The sequence below is a fragment of the Malus sylvestris genome, chromosome 15 (genome assembly GCF_916048215.2).
Source record: "Malus sylvestris chromosome 15, drMalSylv7.2, whole genome shotgun sequence".
In the NCBI taxonomy this organism is placed as follows: Eukaryota; Viridiplantae; Streptophyta; class Magnoliopsida; order Rosales; family Rosaceae; genus Malus; species Malus sylvestris.
This window is the reverse complement of record NC_062274.1, coordinates 11536775-11556706: the sequence shown is the minus strand read 5'-3', so window position 1 is coordinate 11556706 and position 19932 is coordinate 11536775. Positions and strand designations below refer to the sequence as shown.

At 38.3% G+C, this 19932-nt stretch overlaps 4 protein-coding genes across 7 annotated transcripts; 3 read left to right on the top strand and 1 right to left on the bottom strand.

The window, feature by feature from the left end:
• Positions 1 to 237: 237 nt before the first annotated feature.
• On the top strand, positions 238 to 2579 carry LOC126603176 (uncharacterized). Of its 2 annotated transcripts, none has more exons than XM_050269936.1 (3): positions 238 to 381; positions 610 to 822; positions 2099 to 2579. In XM_050269936.1, exons 2-3 carry the CDS (start codon positions 640 to 642, stop codon positions 2372 to 2374), a joined length of 459 nt encoding a protein of 152 aa, XP_050125893.1. In that variant the 5' UTR covers positions 238 to 381; positions 610 to 639; the 3' UTR covers positions 2375 to 2579. The 2 variants fall into 2 exon arrangements, with proteins under 2 accessions (XP_050125893.1, XP_050125892.1); XM_050269935.1 differs by having other exon boundaries at positions 244 to 381; positions 619 to 822.
• A 1783-nt stretch (positions 2580 to 4362) lies between these two features.
• LOC126605333 (protein ENHANCED DISEASE RESISTANCE 2-like) lies at positions 4363 to 10526 on the top strand. 3 transcript variants are annotated; one of them, XM_050272704.1, is made up of 22 exons: positions 4363 to 4958; positions 5082 to 5156; positions 5310 to 5363; positions 5747 to 5812; positions 6043 to 6101; positions 6237 to 6313; positions 6440 to 6565; positions 6733 to 6767; positions 6872 to 6972; positions 7044 to 7127; positions 7329 to 7393; positions 7510 to 7581; positions 7864 to 8034; positions 8227 to 8411; positions 8544 to 8574; positions 8788 to 8966; positions 9050 to 9151; positions 9249 to 9296; positions 9418 to 9561; positions 9660 to 9755; positions 9950 to 10051; positions 10140 to 10526. In XM_050272704.1, the coding sequence occupies exons 1-22, from the start codon at positions 4674 to 4676 to the stop codon at positions 10230 to 10232; spliced, it is 2250 nt and encodes a 749-aa protein (XP_050128661.1). In that variant the 5' UTR covers positions 4363 to 4673; the 3' UTR covers positions 10233 to 10526. The 3 variants fall into 3 exon arrangements, with proteins under 3 accessions (XP_050128661.1, XP_050128660.1, XP_050128659.1); XM_050272703.1 differs by having other exon boundaries at positions 7044 to 7139; positions 8794 to 8966; XM_050272702.1 differs by having other exon boundaries at positions 7044 to 7139.
• Positions 10527 to 14507: 3981 nt separating this feature from the next.
• On the top strand, positions 14508 to 18073 carry LOC126605523 (leucine-rich repeat receptor-like protein kinase TDR). Its single transcript, XM_050272931.1, has 2 exons — positions 14508 to 17199; positions 17536 to 18073. Exons 1-2 carry the CDS (start codon positions 14634 to 14636, stop codon positions 17868 to 17870), a joined length of 2901 nt encoding a protein of 966 aa, XP_050128888.1. The 5' UTR covers positions 14508 to 14633; the 3' UTR covers positions 17871 to 18073.
• A 206-nt stretch (positions 18074 to 18279) lies between these two features.
• Positions 18280 to 19258, bottom strand: LOC126605524 (uncharacterized). Its single transcript, XM_050272932.1, has one exon. The coding sequence runs from the start codon at positions 19245 to 19247 to the stop codon at positions 18378 to 18380; it is 870 nt and encodes a 289-aa protein (XP_050128889.1). The 5' UTR covers positions 19248 to 19258; the 3' UTR covers positions 18280 to 18377.
• Between the last annotated feature and the right edge of the window lie 674 nt (positions 19259 to 19932).

Sequence of the window (19932 nt, the reverse complement as noted above, 5' to 3'; positions counted from 1 at the left end):
CGTTTGATCAAATTTCAAGGATCCAGATTGTTTGATGAGAATGATTAGGTAGAAGGGATCCACGGCCTACGGAACACAGGGGACAGTGGATCCGGACTCCGGTGAGTGGGCTTTGGGTCTGTATGGGCTAGCCAGATCATTGACCCATCAATAAATTGGACTGGATCTGCGAGTGGCCGCTTCTAAACGCAGCGTTTCACAGAACCCTTTTAAGTTGTGGGTTACGTGGCACACTTCCATTCCTCTATTTCCTATTGATTGACGGCCCAGATTTGGTGCTAAAAAACAAAGATCTTGTCCCCTTTTCTTCAGCCTCCATCGCCGTGTCTCCTCCGTCTGGTTTCTCTCTAATCTTCGCACTCCCCTAAACTACAGTCGAAGGTACTGCGCAGCTCTCTCAAATCTTTGTAATTTCTCTTTCGATTTCAAATCTTGGTTGCCGTCGTTTGAGTTGTTAGATTTCGATTGATGGGTTCTTTTTTTTTTAATTTTTTTTTATTAATTTCATGGTTTTCTTCCTGTAAATTTGTGATAATCTACTTCTTGTTATCTCACTGCATCTGGGTCGGTCCAGATTGATGAACAAAGTTGAAATTTCATTACTTTTAGTGTTTACAGGTGAAAGAAAATCCCGAAGAAATGCCGCTGTACGATTGTATGTTGCTGCTGAAACCCCATGTGAGGAAGGAGTCTCTGATGGACTTGGTCGCTCGAGTGAGCAAACACGTTTACAGAAGAAATGGAGTTATTACTGACATGAAGTCATTCGGCACTGTTCAGCTGGGTTATGGTATTAAAAAGCTTGATGGAAGGTATTATCAGGTGGGTTTTTGGTGTTTCTGCAACCTTACAGTGCAGTTGAGTTATTACAGGTTGTAGTATTCGTCGTCATTGCCTTCGTTTTATTTGTGCAATGAGAGCGTGTCGTTGTGTAACTTGTTGTGTTGGCGGATGTTTCCTAGTTGAACTTGTTAATGCCACATTTTCGATAAGTTTAGGGCCAACGTGATGCTGCAGTTTCCCATTTTCTTTGTTGATACGTAATGAAAAAGTGTATGTGAAATTTCCTTAAGCTTTTTTTTTTTTTTTAATATTATTATGGAGGTTCAAGAAATGATAATTAGTGGCCAAAGCAGGGATATTTTCATAGGCTCGAACTAGGATTTTGAATTGGGTTAAAGAAAATGCAGCTCTATCTGTTTATCTTAAGAATTTGAGTTAGTGGATTTGGTATTTAAGGTTGGAACTTCTTGGGGATGGCAATAGCTTGCCTCAGAATTCTCAGGATGCTTACTTTGAACTATCATAGGTTGTAGATTATGTCACACCCTCAGTAACAGTAAGGGACGATGTGGATTTGGGTAAGATATCTGAATTTGGATTTCTTTTCTATCTTAGCAAAACGGATGATTTTCTGTCCAAGCACTGAACTTGGAAAAAATGACAACGACAGAAAAAAGATTGTCATACTAACACAGTGTTAGAGTGCAACGGTATCTTTACTATTTGATAGTTCTTTAGACATTTTATCATCCAAAGAGCGATAGTTTTCACTGTCTTAGCACTCTTTAACATCTCCATAAGAGAGTGATATCCCTAAATTGAATTTTAAAATGCCTTCCTCCTATATGTCATCCTTGAAGGTTTTGGAGCATCTGTTGGAGATGCTTGTGCCTTGTTGAGAGGGGTTTCATTTGTCTTACTTTTCAGAATAAAGATTGGGATAAGAATTTAAAGAATCCAGTCACAAACACAAAGGAAAGGATTTTTTTTTTTTATACCTATTGTTGGCTTGCGGATCATCGTATGGATCTGAGAAACAGATTATTGTACAGTTTCTTAGAATTTCAACGAAGAGTTGCCTTTTATCTTTAAGGATGAGGGTGATCTCCTTTGGTTGATTATTGGGTTTCCAGGAACTTTTTCTTCTTGGGTGGAATTGGAGATTCCACCCGATTTATTCTTGGAATATTCTAAAACCTTTGAGAGCTTTTGACCATCTTCTTCGTTGGTTTTTCTGACTGAATTCAAATACATTATCTTCTGATGTTGACCGGTTATGATTTTAATTATAACTCAAAGTTTCCATATGGTATAGGGTCAACTAATGCAAATGACGATGATGTCTACGCCCAACATCAACAAGGAGCTGCACTACTTGAACAAGGAAGATCGGTTGCTGCGCTGGCTGTTGGTTAAACACCGAGAAACAAAGTATGGACAGGAATTTCTTAGTGAAGAGGATTCGAAAAGTGAATTTAATAAGCTTCAGCGGAGCAGCATATACGGTATGAATGAAGATGAGGACGAGGACGAGGATGATGATGACGATGACGAGGAATACGATGTGGAACAAGAAGAAAAACGTACCTGAAGGGCAGTGGAATATGTCAGGCATGGTCTGTTAGTATTTTGTTGGAGTTCCTGATTTACGATTGTCATAAGGTATGTTAGCAGTAAGCCCTATGAGGTTAACTTAGCTTATCAATGTACTAGATGTAGCGAGCTTTTAGTTTTGATCGGGGTGCTTGCTGCACCTAAAATTTTTTATATTCTCTCAATCGAAAACATCTTGAGTATCTTCTGAGAGGTAAAAGGATCAACGTAGTAGTATAATTTTCTTTGTTTCTTTCGATTACACATGTGTTTGGTTTTTGTAGAGTAGTTGTAGGAGGAATAGTTGGTTTTCTTGAACTAGAAGGAACCGTGCTCGGAACTTCCTTCTTCGATTCCAACCCTGTCGTCGGGTGGAGAGAGCTGCCTAATGAGTAATGACTATAAATCTGCCAGGCAAAAAGGGGCAGGGCTTGTTCTCAATATTAAACTAACGTGCCTTGCATTAACCAAACGAGGAAGGAAGCATGCCATGCATTGAAAAACAATAAAAACGGTATCGTTTACATTTTACCCGCTGGATGTCTTTTTGCATTTAAGAAGGGCACGGCGCATTGAGAAAAATCTCATTTCTACTTCTTTTTTGTTTTAGTTGTGATCTTATTTGTTGACATGGTTGATGGTGTTAAGGTGTACTATCGTCACTTACGATTGTTCCGCTGCTAGGACTTACCTTTTTAACTTATTGCATTCTGAATTTAAGAAATCCTACAACTAATCGAAACTTTAAAAGTTCAATTTGTATCGTAATAATATATCTAGTTTGTTTATAGGACCAAAATTTATTTGATTCTAATTTTTTATTAGTAAATATATTTAACAGAAAAGGGTTTATGCACATCACATGCACTCGATTCCATCAGGAATTTTGGCACATGACAACCATTTAAAACAAGAAATTAGCTACAAAATAAAAGGTACCTTTCCGTGATGGTTGAAATTACTTATCAATCGTCCTTTGCAAAGGCTTTAGTTTAGCAACATAATTCTCGAAAATTGACGGCGACAGACGGACTAGAGAACCGTCAAAATCGAAGCTTGCACAAGTAGGGGTGGGCAAACAAACCGAAAAACCAACCAAACCAAATCGTTTGTGTTAGTTTTTTTTTATTTTTTTTTATTTTTTTTTATTCAGTATAGTTCGATTGTGGTTCAAAATTTAGGCAAACCGCATCATGATTTGGACCCAAAACCGAACCAATCCAATCTGTATTCATTATCACTACTTTGATATCACCTTGTAATTCCACATAATATGATAAATGATATAAACGCTAAGTATATTATTATAAATAATATTATTACTCTAACTAAACTAAAAAATCAAAGTAAAGTTTTAACTCGAAATTAAACAAAAAAAAATTTAAACTTGTAACACAGTGAGCTGAATAAAAATATTTATGCACTAAAGCAAGGGTTGTACATACCAAAACTATGACACGCGCTAACGCAAATAAGGTTTTTTTTCATTATAGTTGTAGAATGGGTAAATATATTTTAGGCTAATGCTATGAAGAACAAATTTTTAAAACTAAATTTGCAAACTAAATAATATGGTTGTTGATAATTAAATTATTAGTTAAGCGTTGATTAATGTCCTTATTTCTTATTGGTGACATATCATTTTATATACAAATTTATTTTAAATTTTGACTCCCCAACCTTATCTTATATTTTATATTAAAAGATAAGAAGCAATAAAATAAATTATATCGAAAAAAAATTATTGAAAAAGAAAAGAAGGGGATGGAATGGAACTGCTATAAATGCAGATTACAAATAAAATATTTTAAAATTAAAAACAAATAAAATAACAGTACCTCGTAAAAATGGAATTAGATTTGGTGGAGGTAAGCAAGTCCGCGTGCTGCAAATTCTGCATGCTGACGCAACCTGAACCAGAGCGGGACCCACAGAACCAACAACGCCAACGGTTATATTTAATTTTAGAGCAAGGAGGACGAGGGAAAGAAAATGTCACACCGAATTTCCCGCCGGCCGGTGGCTAATTTGTAAGCAAAAATTAAGCACAAAAAATAAATAGAAATTTAAAGATAGCAAATACAGAATTGCAGAAATCAGCGGGAGTGCGTGATCGAATCGATCATCGGTTCATCACCTCCCCTCCCTCTCTCTCTCCTCCATGATATCTCTCTCCCTCCTCTGCCTCCTCTCCCGATCGTTTCCGAGAGAGAACGATCCCACGCAGCTAGCTCCCAATCAGAGAAGCTAGCTGAGCTATAATTCCCCCACCCTTCCCTCCTACCTGGCTTTTGACGATGGATGCGAGGCCGTCTCCGTTGTCGTTGAAGAAGGTGGGGAGCGGACGGTCCGAGGCCAGCACGGTGAGCGGATTGCTCGGACTCGGAGGCGGAGAAGATCAGAGAAACTCGTTGCCGTCGCCGTCATCGTCGGCGTCGTCGTCGATGTTTGAGTATTTCGGATGGGTGTATCATTTGGGCGTGAACTCCATTGGCCACGAGTACTGCCACCTCCGGTTTCTCTTCATCCGCGGCAAGTACGTCGAGATGTACAAGCGAGACCCCCACGAGAACCCCGGCATTGTGAGCTCCCCCTCCTCCTCCTGCCCCCTATTCAATTTCTAACTTTTCAACTAAATTAAAAATTAAAAATTTGTCTTTTCAATTTATTAATTTTACGTTCAATTTCTATCTGTTTTGGAGCAGAAACCGATTCGTAGAGGCGTCGTGGGCCCCACACTCATGCTGGAGGAGGTCGGGCGTCGGAAGGTCTACTACGGCGTATGTCGTCCTCTGTATAACGTTTTAAGTGATTGGATGCAATGTCATTGTTTGATAATTATTTTTTAGCATTTCAAGTTTCAGGTGATCGTTGCTGTGGATGCTGTATCGTTGCTGTTGTTGTCATGTATCTGATGTTTCTCTTTTTTCCAGGACGTTTATGTTCTTCGTTTTTTCAATCGTTTGGAGGAATCGAAAAAGGGAGAAGTAAGTATTGGTGCCATATTCATTATCCGATTCTGCAGCTGAATGCTAGAACATGTGAATGTGCTTGTTTTAAATTTTCACATATACCTGCTTTTATGTGTGTGTATTCTCCTAACATTGGATCCCGAATTCATCTGATTTTTCCTCATCCGCAATCTCTGTATTTTCAAGTTTTGACATTTCTTTGTTCGTCTTTCTTACTTTCATGAATTTTCATATATTGAATTGATGATCTTGGCAAGTTTTTGGTAGTATAGAAACCGTTTCTCATACCATGTGGTATCTGTACAGTCAATTTTGAATCAATTCTCCTAATGTATCACATTTGGGTTTCCTTTCTCTTATTTTAATCAGATGACTGATGGTTAACTGGTCTTTTGTAGATTGCTTGTGCTACCGCTGGAGAAGCCCAAAAATGGCTGGAGGCCTTTGATCAAGCCAAGCAACAGGTACATGAATTTTCTCACCAAAAATGTCCATAGAAAACAGTTAAAAGGCAGAACTTTTCCTTGTAGAGAGTGTTCTTACCTTGCAAATTGAACATTTTGGTGGTCCTTGTGACATAGAGCCATTACTTTTTTGTCCAAACATTTGAAACTGTAAATTGGAAGGAGATTCAGAATTGCATATTTCATCCAGTCCATTGTTGTGTTTAACCCTGGAACTCCGCTTCTCACAGGCTGAGTTTGAGCTGTCAAGAGGAGGTAGTGCCAGAAACAAACTGAATATGGAGACCGAGTACGCTTATATTTCCTAGATGCACTTGCATAAGTACTTGATATAAGATTGATTCTGTTCACTGTGCATATCATATTTTCCATAAATGATATTATTTTTATGTTAATGTTGACTCAAAACTTTTAAATGTGGAAGGCTCAATCTTGATGTCCATCGACCTAGAGTAAGGCGCTATGCAAGTGGATTGAAAAAGCTTATAAGGATTGGGCAAGGTAAGGCGGAATGTGAATGGCTTCTTCTAAATGTTTACAATGGGACTACTTGGTTCAGGGCCCCAAACATGAGTCATTGGTCACATTTTCAGTTGACAATTATCGAAATCTATCTTCCCATTACAGGACCAGAGACGCTTTTGTGCCAATCCTCAAGCTTGGGTGCAAATGGTAGCACGGATGGATACTTTGAGAGGGACATTGGTGATGCAATTGAGGCATATAAATGGAAATGTGTGCGAACAATTAATGGTATTCTTCTCTTAGCCTTTTATTATCTACTTGATAGTTCATAGACGTCAGCGGACAAAGAATTTTTATCTCTCTACTAAATCCTTAAGACCACACTTTGGTCATTTTCAATCAGCTATGCAATCTTTAACTTTATTTTCTTCATACATTCTCTCTTTTGGTTTCAGGTGTTAGAATATTTGAAGATGTTGCTAACTCTGAGGTATGCTATCTAATTGTAGATTAATACATGCATTTGTGTGTGTGTCTGTGTCTGTGTCTGTGCCTGCATGTAAGATAATGTATCTTTATTTCCACTTTTGGCAGAGTGGTAAAGGTGTTATTGTCAAGGCTGTTGCTGTTATCGATGCAAGTGCAGATACTGCTTTCGAAGTGCTTTTAAACCTTGAACGACATCAGAGATATGAGTAAATTGTCTTACTCTTACATGGTAGGATTATCATTACAGTACTTCTCTCTCTAATAGTTTTCTTTTCAGGTGGGATATGCTGACAGGTGACTTGGAGCTGTTAGATTCTTATGATGGGCACCTTGACGTTGTTTATGGGACATTTGATCCTAGGTATCTTACTCGGTAATGATGTTAGACGTGACTACTTCTGCCACTCTTCAACCAATATCTTATCCTTAATCTGTGCTTTGATTTACTTCACCTTGCAGTGCATTTGTTAATAGAAAATAGCTTCTTTACATAATAAAGTCAATCTGCATTCTGTTTGTTGTTCATCATCGTGAGATATTAATTTGTAACTTAATTGTACAGGTGGCATTCTAAGAGAGATTTTATCTTTTCTAGGCAATGGTTTCGCGGACAAGACGGAACATATAGTAAGACGATATAACTTTCAGCAGTATCAATATAGCTTCAGTTTGTGGTGTAGGGAGTAGAGCTTAACAATTTTGCCTTGCTATTTGGCTGATATCATTTGGTGCTCTTAATGCAGCAATTTTGCATTTCCCTGCTGTTCATAAGAAGAAGCCTCCAAGATCCGGATATCGACGTACAAAAATAAATCGTAAGAGATTTCATCTGCTTTATAAGAAACTGATAGTTAATCAAGCTTGCTAACACAGATATGGATCACTTTCTGAGGTTTTATTAAACCCTACAAATTTTCAGATGAATTCACCGTCTTCCGAGCACAGATTTGTACCCCTGAATTGTATTTTATTTCAATCTGATGATAGTTGGTTTCATATATTCTCATTAATGAAGTTGAATTTCTGATATTTGAAAGTCTTTTCTTCGTTTAGTTGTTTTTATTTTATTTTTTTTATGTTTTTAATTTGTATTGCAGCATCGACTTGGGAGATTAGAAATTTGAACACATCCATGGGTTCAAATACTCCAAGATGTCTTGTCACTCAAATGTTGGAGATAAATTCCGCGGGCTGGTGCAGATGGAAGAAAAATCACTGCTCAAAGTTTGAAAAGAGTGTACCCTATGCATTGTTGTGCCAAGTAGGAGGTTGGGAAATTATTTTACATTTTAAATTTGTTTTAAATTTATAATCCGAGTGTTTTATGCTCAAAGAAGCTTTTTCTGAGAATTGAGAAGTGTCAATTAAACTGGCTTCCAAACACAAGAGATGTCTCAAGTATGTCGTAAATGGTTTATTGCAGAGGCAGTTATATTTCCGTTGTTTTTGTAATTATTCAGGTTTGAAGGAATATATTGGAGCAAATCCTGCACTCAAATTTGAAACTTCCACTACAGTTATTCAATCGAAAGTATCTGAAGTTTCCGTTTCCACTGCTGAATTTGAAGAGTCAGAAGTCAAGGATGAGTTTTATGATGCAATGTCTGCAGACTCTTCATCTTCTGACGAAGAACTTGACCAGAAGGTTTTCCTTTTTTCAGTTTACTTTATCTTGGAATGGAGCACTGCTGGTGGTCCAAATGAATGCAGCTCAATTTTTTTATAGATGTACGATTTTGAATTCCAATTATTAATATTCTCCCCCTACAATTTGCAGGATGCAAAATTGAGCTTGAAGCGAACCTCAGGTATCCTTACTTCTTAGTACTTTTAATTAGGCATTGGCCTCTTATGTTACCATAAATTACCATCATCTTAAGTTTCAAGAGTGAATCTATAAAGCGTTTTACTTTTCCAAGAACAAAAATGACATAAATACATATTCAGAGACTGGTCTGTAACTATTGTTTCACCCTTTCAAAAAGTTACAGTGCTTAAAGCATAACTAATTCTGGATACAGCTGCAGATGCTACTAATAAGGAACTGGATTCCGAAGTGGCTCCTGTCATGATTGATACAAGCCAGTTACATGGTACCTTGCGCACCGGGAAGGATGACACTGACACAAACTGTTGGACATCTCCAAGCGGTACGGGATTTATGATCAGGGGAAAGAACTACCTAAAGGACAATTCTAAGGTGGGTTTGACTATGCTTTGAATTAATTTGACTGAAAACTTCCAGTCATATTCTCATGATTATTTCTGGCTTGCTCTTTCCAGGTAATGGGAGGAGATCCCCTTCTCAAGCTCATAGGAGTAGATTGGTTCAAAGTTGATAAAACTATAGATAGGATTGCACTCCATCCACGGAGTCTTCTTCAGGTAGAGTTAGTTTTTGATGTTCGAATTGCTTATATATTGATAACGTCAATTGGTTACTTATGATTTCTGTGTCTAAGCATGCTCTTCTTGATTACAGTCAGAGGCTGGGAAGAAGCTTCCATTTGTACTAGTCATTAATCTCCAGGTACGTGCACTAGGGCCTCCCTACAACAGCAGAATAGGAAATGAAATATCGTTGTTCTGTTTAGCTACTCTTACTATCATTCTAAGGAGTGGCTTTATGATATGTCGTTTTTCTGTTTCAGGTTCCCGCAAAACCAAACTATAGTTTGGCACTTTACTATGCTGCTGACAGACCTGCAAAGCCAAATTCTTTGTTTGCTCAATTTGTGGATGGGACTGACATGTTTCGCGATGCAAGATTTAAATTAATTCCTAGTATTGTCGAGGTATGTTGTGCTTTATGTCTAAAGTATGTATTTACCCAAAGGCATGTATGTGTTCTGCGTTGATGGGAAAATTAACTAATGGTTATCTGCTGCTACAGGGATATTGGATGGTCAAGCGTGCTGTTGGAACAAAAGCGTGCCTATTGGGGAAAGCTGTGACTTGCAAGTATTTCAGACAAGACAATTTTCTTGAGGTAATTCTATTCGCGTTCATAACTATGTGTAATCTGACATTTTCCAAAAGCAAATTTTCTACGATACAAGCGGAGACAGACTTGCTGTGTACCATAGACACAAAGTTTAGAACTAAACTGTTATGCCAATCATTATTAACCTTTCCTGATTGCTTATGGCATCTTTTAATGAAATATAATCTTGTATTTTGCAGATTGATGTGGATATTGGATCATCATCCGTAGCGAGGAGTGTCATTGGACTTGTCCTCGGTTATGTCACGAGCATAGTGGTTGACCTTGCAATTTTGATAGAGGTCCGTGTCTTTATGATCTGTTGTATTCTTTAGCACAGTATTAACAATGCATTCAGGAATATATTTCAACACCTTACGTTGTTTGCAGGGAAAAGAGGAGGCGGAGCTGCCCGAGTACATACTCGGGACTGTTCGGCTGAATCGTCTTAGGCTCGACTCTGCTGTTCATTTGAAGGTTTGATGTTGCTGTATTTCGACCTCCGTCAAAGCAATCGCTTTGACGGGGTCGTTATTTTTCCACTCTTTATAAGTGCAGACCTTCACCAGGGGTTTTGTTTCCGTTACAGTCTAATGTAAAATAAAAACATTTAATCGACTGTCTCCACAGCTTATATATAAAAGGAATGCAAAGATGGATGGCCGTTGTCTTCTTCTTCCGTTTGATTTCTTTATCCGTATTCAAATGTAGTTTAAGTATGTAGGCTTGTTATGCTACAACTTTTAAATTCGACATGGATTTTCCCATTTGTTTTTATGTCCTCATCTTTTCGTTTTTCTTTCTCTTTATTTATTTTCTTGACGCGTACAAACCTTCGTTGTTGCAATACTTAGGTACTAACCAGTTATGACCTCAAACCACAAATGTTTAAAATTTCTTCAATGTGTCTATATATGCGTAAAATATCAGACAAATAAGATAAAGATATGGATAGGCAGGGGTGGAGTTTAAATATTACCCTATATCGGAGAAATTCTTAAATTTCAGTTAAAATTAATAGATTTTGTCAATATTTCTGATATATCGATTACATATGGACAAACTGCCATATGACATTAAAGTTTCAATTTTAATTTTCACGTTTTTGAGCAAATTTGCATTATTTTTATTGATTACAACTGATCTTGATATATTATCAATATATTTATCGATATTTCCACAAATTTATATTTTAATATTTTTACCGATATCAATATTTTAAACATTGGTCAGGACAAGAGTATTGTCATTAAGAAAAGTCTCTTGTTTAAATCATCGATAAATATGTTGTTATACTGTTAATCTGAAAGAACCAAAAGGTGAAAAGAGGGACCCTTTCTTCAATCACTTTATTAACTCTTCAACCACTCTATCTTTTGCTTTTTTGAATGTGTTATGCATACTTTATGCATGATTAACGTCTTTTTTCACAGCATGTAATCCTTTCATATTTATTAGTTTCCGCACCACTAATACTTTGACTAATTGTCCCCCCAATTGCATATCTTTTAACTCTCCATTACTCTAAATTTCAGAAGATTAACTTTCATGTCACGAGTACACCGTCATTTTATCATCCTATGTTATTGATACAATAACATGTGAATCACTGACATATAACATCAAAGTGATAGCTTATATGTACCACAAAAGTTATATATCAAACCTAAGTTATTAACAGATTAGCCCTATCCACATATCTTTATATCATTGATATAGAACTTCAAAGTAATCATGCACCCGTATCAAAAAAAATCTTAAATCAGATCTAACTTATCCACAAGTTGCCCCACATAGGAAGAATGTGGTGAAAAGAATTTCCAAGATAAATCTAAAGCTATGTATGTTTAATTGTACTTATAAAGAGGTATCAAATCAAAGCATAAACTCCTACTCTTTTGAGACCCTAATGGGAATCCAAGTAAGGTAAATTCCTTTTCCTTAAAAGTTGTGTTGTTCTCAGCTGCACACGGCTAAATCCAATTCAAATCAAATCCCTCGGTGCCGTCTGTGCCTTTCAATTTCAAACCTGTCGTTGGGAAACTTCTCTGGTAGTTTCTCTTACCAACATCTTCTCTGCTCGAAGTTGAGTCCAGTCCGGAGAGATTCTTACATGTAACTAAAGCTGTATCACAATCTGTTCGTCCCTAAACGAGACAAAGAGAAAGGGGATACATATTGCACCCAAGTTTTTCTCACTTCTTGGTGAATGAACTACTCAAAAGATAACAATCTTGTAATGTAAAGTGTGTCAACTTTTTTAAGGAGATTTTCTACGGTACTCATGACATTGAAAAGAGATGTCAAGGATGATTTTTATCGTTATATCTTTGTTTGAAAAAACAAAATTCACTTTTCAACCGTTAAAACACCTGCAACATTTTTGCTTTTTAAGTACTACATTTATAAAAGAAAGTCACGAAATTTCTCAGGGTTTTTATTGGCACGCTAGCCTTGTGAAGAATTGCACTGCATTGGAGGTCCCTCTTGTGATAGCGGTGATGGCAAACCCAAAACTTGAACAACTCGACATGGTTTCCCTTGAATCAAGCAAGAGAGTTGCATGACGCTATGAGTATAATTTACGTACAATTTGGACGTTAAAATTAACGGTATTATAAATTTATCACTGAATGTCCTATGAGTAAGATAAGATACATGACGTCACATAATAAGCTTGACATGTTGTTCTACCTTAGCATCTTAATTGCATGGAATGAAAGTTTCTTTCAAAGTGTATAGTCCAGATTTTTCCATTTAATTTATAAAATTAAGTAAAAAATTAATAGGATTTTCATGTATATTAATCATATTCTAAACTAAAAATCACATTGTTAAGTAAAAAAATTATTATAAAATTAATTTAAAATACCACCGTAATAACATAACCGTTGCAGGTTTCTTTCCAAAAACTTGCATCACACTTTGAGGGCTCAAGAATTTACTCACTGAGTTACCGTTAAGGTCAAGGTTCAAAAATGGACTGTAAACTGTAGTACCTTTTTACTGTCCTTGAGGGACACAAAAGCCTGGGGGCCTGGGGCTCATCATAAATTAAGAAAAAGGTCACTTCTTTTGTCAGCAACCTTGTCTTTTACGCTGCCCCTGCAAATGTCATCAAATGAATCATCACTCAGATTTGTTCTTCTAGTTGAGATTTTAACCGTTAGATCTTAATTTTTATATTTAAAGAAGTTAATGCCCGCAAGATTCATATAATTTTATGCATTATTGTAGAGCATTGAATGGTATGTCATTTAGCGTATTTCGATTTAATTGGCGTTCAACTGTGTCTAAGAGTTCTAAGAAATAAAATAGACTTTAGTTAAGAAAATTGTTATTTGCACTTAAAAAATTTAATTTTACGCACTAAACATTTTATGTTAAAAAAAAAAAAAAAGCTCTTCTAAAGAGTGCACATTCGATTTTTATATGATTAAAAAGTGAATGCCTCGACTCTTCGTATAGCTCTCTAAGCGTAAGGCTACACTATTGTGGAGTATTAAATATTCTTCTCCATCGAATTTTCAGATACAATTCAACCCTTGTTTCTTTTCCATGACTTTAATTGTTATGTGAGAGAAAAATAACTTTTACACTATCATTTTTCAATTTAAAAAAAAAAGGAAATCAAACTGCTCTGACTAACTGAACTAACTTAATATCGATTTCACATTTTCTAAATTCATTGTAGTAAGCAATTCCAAGCGAAAGAGACGATACAAAAGTACAGCTTTACTATTTTGAATGATTTCGATAATATGTCCCCACGGCGCGCAAATTCCAATTTAGAAATTCATTCAGTCCCCTGCTTTCTACTTGATCTGCCTCTCCTCCATCTTTTTATTGGATTCTTTCTAATCAACAGAAAAAAAAGGAGATGCCCTCTCAACTTTTTATATCAAAGCTTTATTCCTAAATGGCCAGCACCATTTTAACACCTTCAGGCTCAAGGGTCCCCTGTTACTCCCAAAAGCAACCCAATTATATTCTCATTTCAATTAATCATGCATAAAGTCATTCCTTTTCCTTTTTTGGACTCACATCCAAATGTTTTTGTAACAGTATTTTAAGTCAATTACGCTTAAAAATGTGTTTTAGTTTTTTTTTTTTTTTTTTGGTATTGTAATATGTAATGATTTAAAATTTTGTCAAACTGACTTCGTTGAACAAGAACTTCTTTGAGATATTACAGGCTGCGGTATTATAAAATTGTAATTTTGTACATCGGAAGCATCAATTTTGTTATTAATAAACTAGGACACATAGGGAATAAAAAACTGATAGAAAAGAAATCGATTAGTTAATCATCAAAGTTTCATTTATTCAATGATCAGAAAAGTTAATCAAAAAACAAAGAGGAACGAATACTTCCTTATGTTAGTGTCTGTATTTAGCAAAAAAAACATGATAATGGACGCGCAATAGTTTGAGAGGACGATCGAGTACCTTATTATGCCTCTATTCAAATATCTTAAATTAATTACGCACAATTACACTTTTAATATTCTCATATACTAAACTAATTTTGAATTTTGTTTCACCCAAGAAAAGTAAAAATAAAAGGAAAATTAATAAAAATGATTTAAAAACTTTGAATTTTAATCATAATAAAAAAAATTATTGTAAATAAATAGTACCAGAAGTAAATTTTTAAAATTAAAATGTCATTTTTCGGTAAATGAAAAGTAAATATTTCATTAAAACTTCCAAAAATAAATTATTTCCCTTTTCCTTCTTTTGGTAGTTCCCATGCATTTCTAGCTCCAACCCTCACACAAAAACAAATGGATTTCCATATAATCATCTGACACATTTTTCTTTCCATTCGGGCATCCATAATTGTCCCTTTCTCTCTCAGTCATCCCCCAACTGCAAGTTCCAATGGAGAATTTCCACTCCTCCTTCTACTTCAACCTTCTCCTCCCTCTTCTCTTCCTCTACGCGGCGGTTTCCGCCGTCGATATCTACTCAGACACCCTCCTGAGCTTAAAATCCGAGCTCGCAGACGTCAATGGCAGCTTGAAAGATTGGATTCTCCCTTCTGCAGAAAACCCACCTGGCAAAATCCACGCATGTTCTTGGTCCGGCGTCAAATGCAACACCAACAACTCCGCCGTCACTGGCATAGACCTCTCCATGAAGAGTCTCGCCGGTGAAATTTCCGGCAACCAATTCGCCGTCTTCACCGACCTTGTGTCACTCAACCTCAGTTACAACTCGTTCTCCGGTCACCTCCCCGCCGGAATTTTCAACCTCACCAACCTCACAACATTAGACATCAGCAGAAACAACTTCTCCGGCCACTTCCCCGTCGGAGTCTCAGCCCTTCAAAACCTCATTGTTCTCGACGCATTCAGCAACAGCTTTTCCGGGTCGCTCCCCGCCGAAATTTCAGAGCTTCAGAACCTCAAAATCCTCAATTTAGCCGGAAGCTACTTCCGGGGACCGATCCCGTCGGAATACGGCGCTTTCCGCCGCCTCGAGTTTATTCATCTCGCCGGGAATTTGATCACCGGAAGCATTCCGCCGGAACTGGGGAAGCTGAAAACAGTGACGCACATGGAAATCGGCTACAATTATTACCACGGAAGCATTCCGTGGCAATTGGGGAACATGACGGAACTCCAGTATCTCGACATTGCCTATGCAAATCTCTCCGGCGCCATCCCAAAATCCCTCGGGGATCTCAACAATCTCGAATCCCTCTTCCTCTTCAGAAACCAGCTGTCTGGGTCGATTCCGGCGGAGCTCAGCAACATCAGAGCTCTCCAAAGCTTGGATCTTTCCGACAATCTGATTTCTGGGTCGATCCCAGAAACCTTTTCGGAGCTGAAAAACCTTAAACTCCTCAGCCTTTTTTACAACGAGATGGCCGGCGAAGTTCCCGACGGAATTGCAGAGCTTCCATCGCTGGAGACGCTGCTTTTGTGGAACAATTACTTCTCCGGCAACCTTCCCCGGAACTTGGGGAGAAACTCGATGCTCGGGTGGGTGGATGTCTCCACAAACAACCTCAGCGGTGGCGTTCCACGGGATATCTGTGCAAATGGCCAGCTCTTTAAGCTGATGCTGTTTTCGAACAACTTCACTGGCGGCCTCTCCACTTCTCTGTCAAACTGTTCGTCTCTGGTTCGTCTTCGACTCGAAGATAACATGTTTTCAGGTGAGATTCCATTGAAATTCAGCAGTCTGACTGATATCACATATGTTGATTTATCTGGGAACAATTTTAGTGGTGGGATTCCAATGGATATTTCAAAAGCTCAAAAGCTTGAGTACTTCAATTTGTCTAGAAATCCAGAATTAGGAGGCACAGTTCCTGCAGAAATGTGGGAATTGCCAAATCTTCACAATTTTTCGGCTTCCTCCTGTGGTTTGATTGGCAACGTTCCTTCATTTGAAAACTGCAGATCGATATATGTTGTTGAATTGAGCAAGAACAGTTTGGAAGGTACTGTTTCGGAAAGTATTTCTAAGTGCCAGGCTCTTGAGAGGATTGATTTAGGAAGCAATAATTTATCCGGTCGTATACCTGAGGAGCTTGCAAGTCTTCCTGCTCTTGGTGTTCTTGACCTGTCACACAATAGCTTCGATGGATCAATACCTAAAAAGTTTGGTTCTTCTTCGACCTTGGTACTTCTAAATGTGTCTTACAATGATGTTTCCGGAATTATTCCATCTGGAAAGGTATTTAGAACAATGGAACAAAGTGCGTTTGTTGGGAATCCGAAACTTTGTGGAGAGCCTCTGAGATCATGTCCTGGTTCAGTTGCTATATTTGGAAGCAGAGGCGTCGGGAAGCTTTTATGGATTCTGCTACTGTGCGCTGTAGTAGTTATGTTTGTTACTCTGTCGGTTATGGGGATATTTTATTTCCGTAGAGAAAGCAAAGGCCAATGGAAGATGATCTCGTTTGATGGACTTCCTCAATTCACAGCAAATGATGTGTTGAAGAGCTTCAGTTCCACAGAATCCATGGATGCATTACCGCCTCTGTCAGCTTCGGTAAGCAAAGCTGTTCTGCCGACGGGAATCACAGTTTCTGTGAAGAAGATTGAATGGGGAGCAAAGAGAATGAGAGTTATGTTGGAATTCGTAACACAAATAGGGAATGCAAGGCATAAGAATTTAATTCGATTGCTCGGAGTTTGCTACAACAATCAACTGGCTTATCTCTTGTACGAGTACTTGCCCAACGGAAACTTGGCTGAAAAGATAAGTGTGAAAAGGGAATGGGCAGCCAAGTACAAAATTGTCATCGGCGTTGCAAAGGGATTGCACTTCCTTCACCACGAATGTTATCCTGCAATTGCACATGGAGATCTGAGGTCAAGGAATATAGTGTTTGACGAAAACATGGAACCTTGTCTGACAGAATTCGGGTTCAAGCATCTGCTCGAGTTGAACAAAGATTCGTTTGCAGCAGCAACTTCCACCTGGGATGCAGGTATGCGTAACAAAATATGTTCTTTCATGTGGTAGAGATGTTTTTGTCGTGTTGTTTTAAAAAGTTTTAATCCGCCACGCCAAACATATAATTTAAGCCTTTACATCACCAGTTCTATAACAAAACTAGAAATATACCTGAACAACCGTAAGTACTTAAGCCTTAGAAATGTTGGGAAAGGTACAGAATTCCTGCAAAACTCAAAAACCTTATACAATAAAGAGAAGCTGTACAAAAATGTAGATGGTTTGAAAGGGAATTGTCAGAAGAATTTTATTTCTTTCGTGTACTAGCCTCGATCGGTTCTATAATTGCTCATCTCCTTCCATTGGACAGGTGATAACATCAGTGTCACAAAAGAGGAGCTATGCAGGGATGTATACAGCTTTGGGGAGATCATGCTGGAGATTCTAAGCCGCGGCAGGTTGACAAATTCTGGCGCAAGTATGCATAGCAAGTCAAGAGAAGTTGTTCTGCGGGAAATCTACAACGAGAACGAAGCTGGTTCCAACATTTCACTGCAAGAAGAGATAAAACTGGTAGTTGAGGTTGCTATGCTTTGCACCAGGAGTAGGCCATCCGATCGACCATCCATGGAAAGTGCATTGAAGCTTTTATCCGAGTCGAAAATCCAGATGAAAAACAACCCAACTTTTGAAGCAGCAGGGTGAAGAATTTAGATGCAGATTACCTTAAAAATCCAAAGATATATATACAAGATGCAGTACTTTACTGGTAAGAGTGAGCTGTTTGTACTTGTAGTCAGTCAATCAATCAATTTGTTTATAGCTTGTTGTTTGTATCATAAGAATTAGAAAAATGCTTTTGTTGTATAATAGTGCCATGTACTGATATAATATAAGTTTGTGTACCAGTTTTCTCCGACTCCAATTTTCATTAATGGTTCGGGATACCGTTGTGCCGGTATTCTTGGTTAATCACGCATTGTTATGCGTTTTAACATTCATGCGATACTATTGGCCTGGGATACCGCCATAGTGATCTCCGAAAGTTCATTTTCACTCCAGGGTGAAAAATACGGATAACAAAATGTGTATATAAATGTGTATTATACGCAAATTTACTAACAAAACGAATAAATATTAACATTAAATTAGACTCTTACAATGACAAAGGAAAATGTCTACACAAACTTTCCATGAAAATTGCTTCAAATATTAACTCAATCTCAAAATCTCAGCGTGCAAAGCATCAACAACTCCTTGAAAGCTACCAAACTGAGAACTCACCAAATCAACTCCAACTCCAAGCATCTGAGCCCCGGCTGCCGTGATGGGCCCATGGGCCGCCACCAGCATTTTGGGGCACCTCCTTTTGGCGGTCTCCCAGTCCAGCCCAAACTCTTTGAAGCTCTTTAGCAACCCCTCCACCTCCGCCGTGCTCGTAAACACAATCGCATCCAACGCTTCATCTTCGATCTTCTCCACCACTTCCTCGGCACAGCCCGGGCCGGCCCATCGCGTCTCGTACGCGTTTACCCTAACTGGAACCCAATGCTTGGCCTCCAAGTCCCGAAGAAAATGTGGGACCACGGGAGGCTCGACCAGTCCCACTACTAGCGGGACTGGACACAACACCCTTCGACCGCGCCCGTCTTCGAGCGATTGGACCAATGCGTTCGGGGTCGCGGTCAAAGGCACTAAAATTCTGATTCGGTCAGGATTGGGACAGAGCCTGTGGACGAAACTGTCGTCTATGAGCTCGGAGTCCTTTCCCAGCGCGGCAACCGTGAATACGTCCCCGTGCGGGGAGAGGAGAGGGTGGGGGACGTCTGCGGCGGCGGATGAGAACGCGGCGACGGCTGTGCGTGAAGGGAAGGCGACGGCGGAGAAGAGATCGAGGGAAGGGGGTGAGAGGTGGGGTTTGAGGGCGGCTACGGTGGACGGTGTGGGCTGAACGATGAGTGTGGGGGCGGAGAGGGGTTTGAAGCCTTTGAGGGTGAGGAGGTGGGCCAGCCTGGCGGCGTAGTTTGGAGGGGTGGTGAATGCGACGGTGGGGATGCTGCCACTGCCATGCGCGGCGGCCATTTTGGGAAGCTATAGTTTAACACGTTATTGTTAAATCCATTTTTTTAGCCCAAAGGCAACGTGATAGGGATGATAGAAGCCCAGACCCAATGTAAGCTGGTACCCGACCCAACTAAACTAGGATCATAATTTTTTAATTTTTTCATGGACAGTCATTTTCATAAATTCAGTTTTATTTCTCTCACATTTTATTAATTTTATTCATTTACCTTTGTCAATTCATCCAATTCGACGGTCATAACTTAAGAAGAGAGTGTTAGAGGTAAAAATGGATAGCACCTTTTTTTTATTAGGGGTAAATACAGTTTGAACTGGAACATATTCTCTTAATATTTTGCATTGAACATTTGTGAAACGATAAGGAGACTTTCTCAAAGTAAAACTCTCTATAAACTTCACCTCATATTTAGTACAATATTTTTCAATATTGACACATAAATTATACCAAAATATAAAGTGATGTAAAATTCATAAAGAGCCGTATTTTTCAGAATGTCCTTATCATTTCTCTTGAACATTTATTACAAGAATGCTTGGTGAGATGATAATTTACCACACCTTACACCTACTCGTTCACGTTGAGTGTTCAATTACTATACCTCGCATATATTTATTACCAAACGACACTTTCTTCACGCATTATTAATCTTCTCACACGTTAATTAGGCAATAAATATTACTTTAT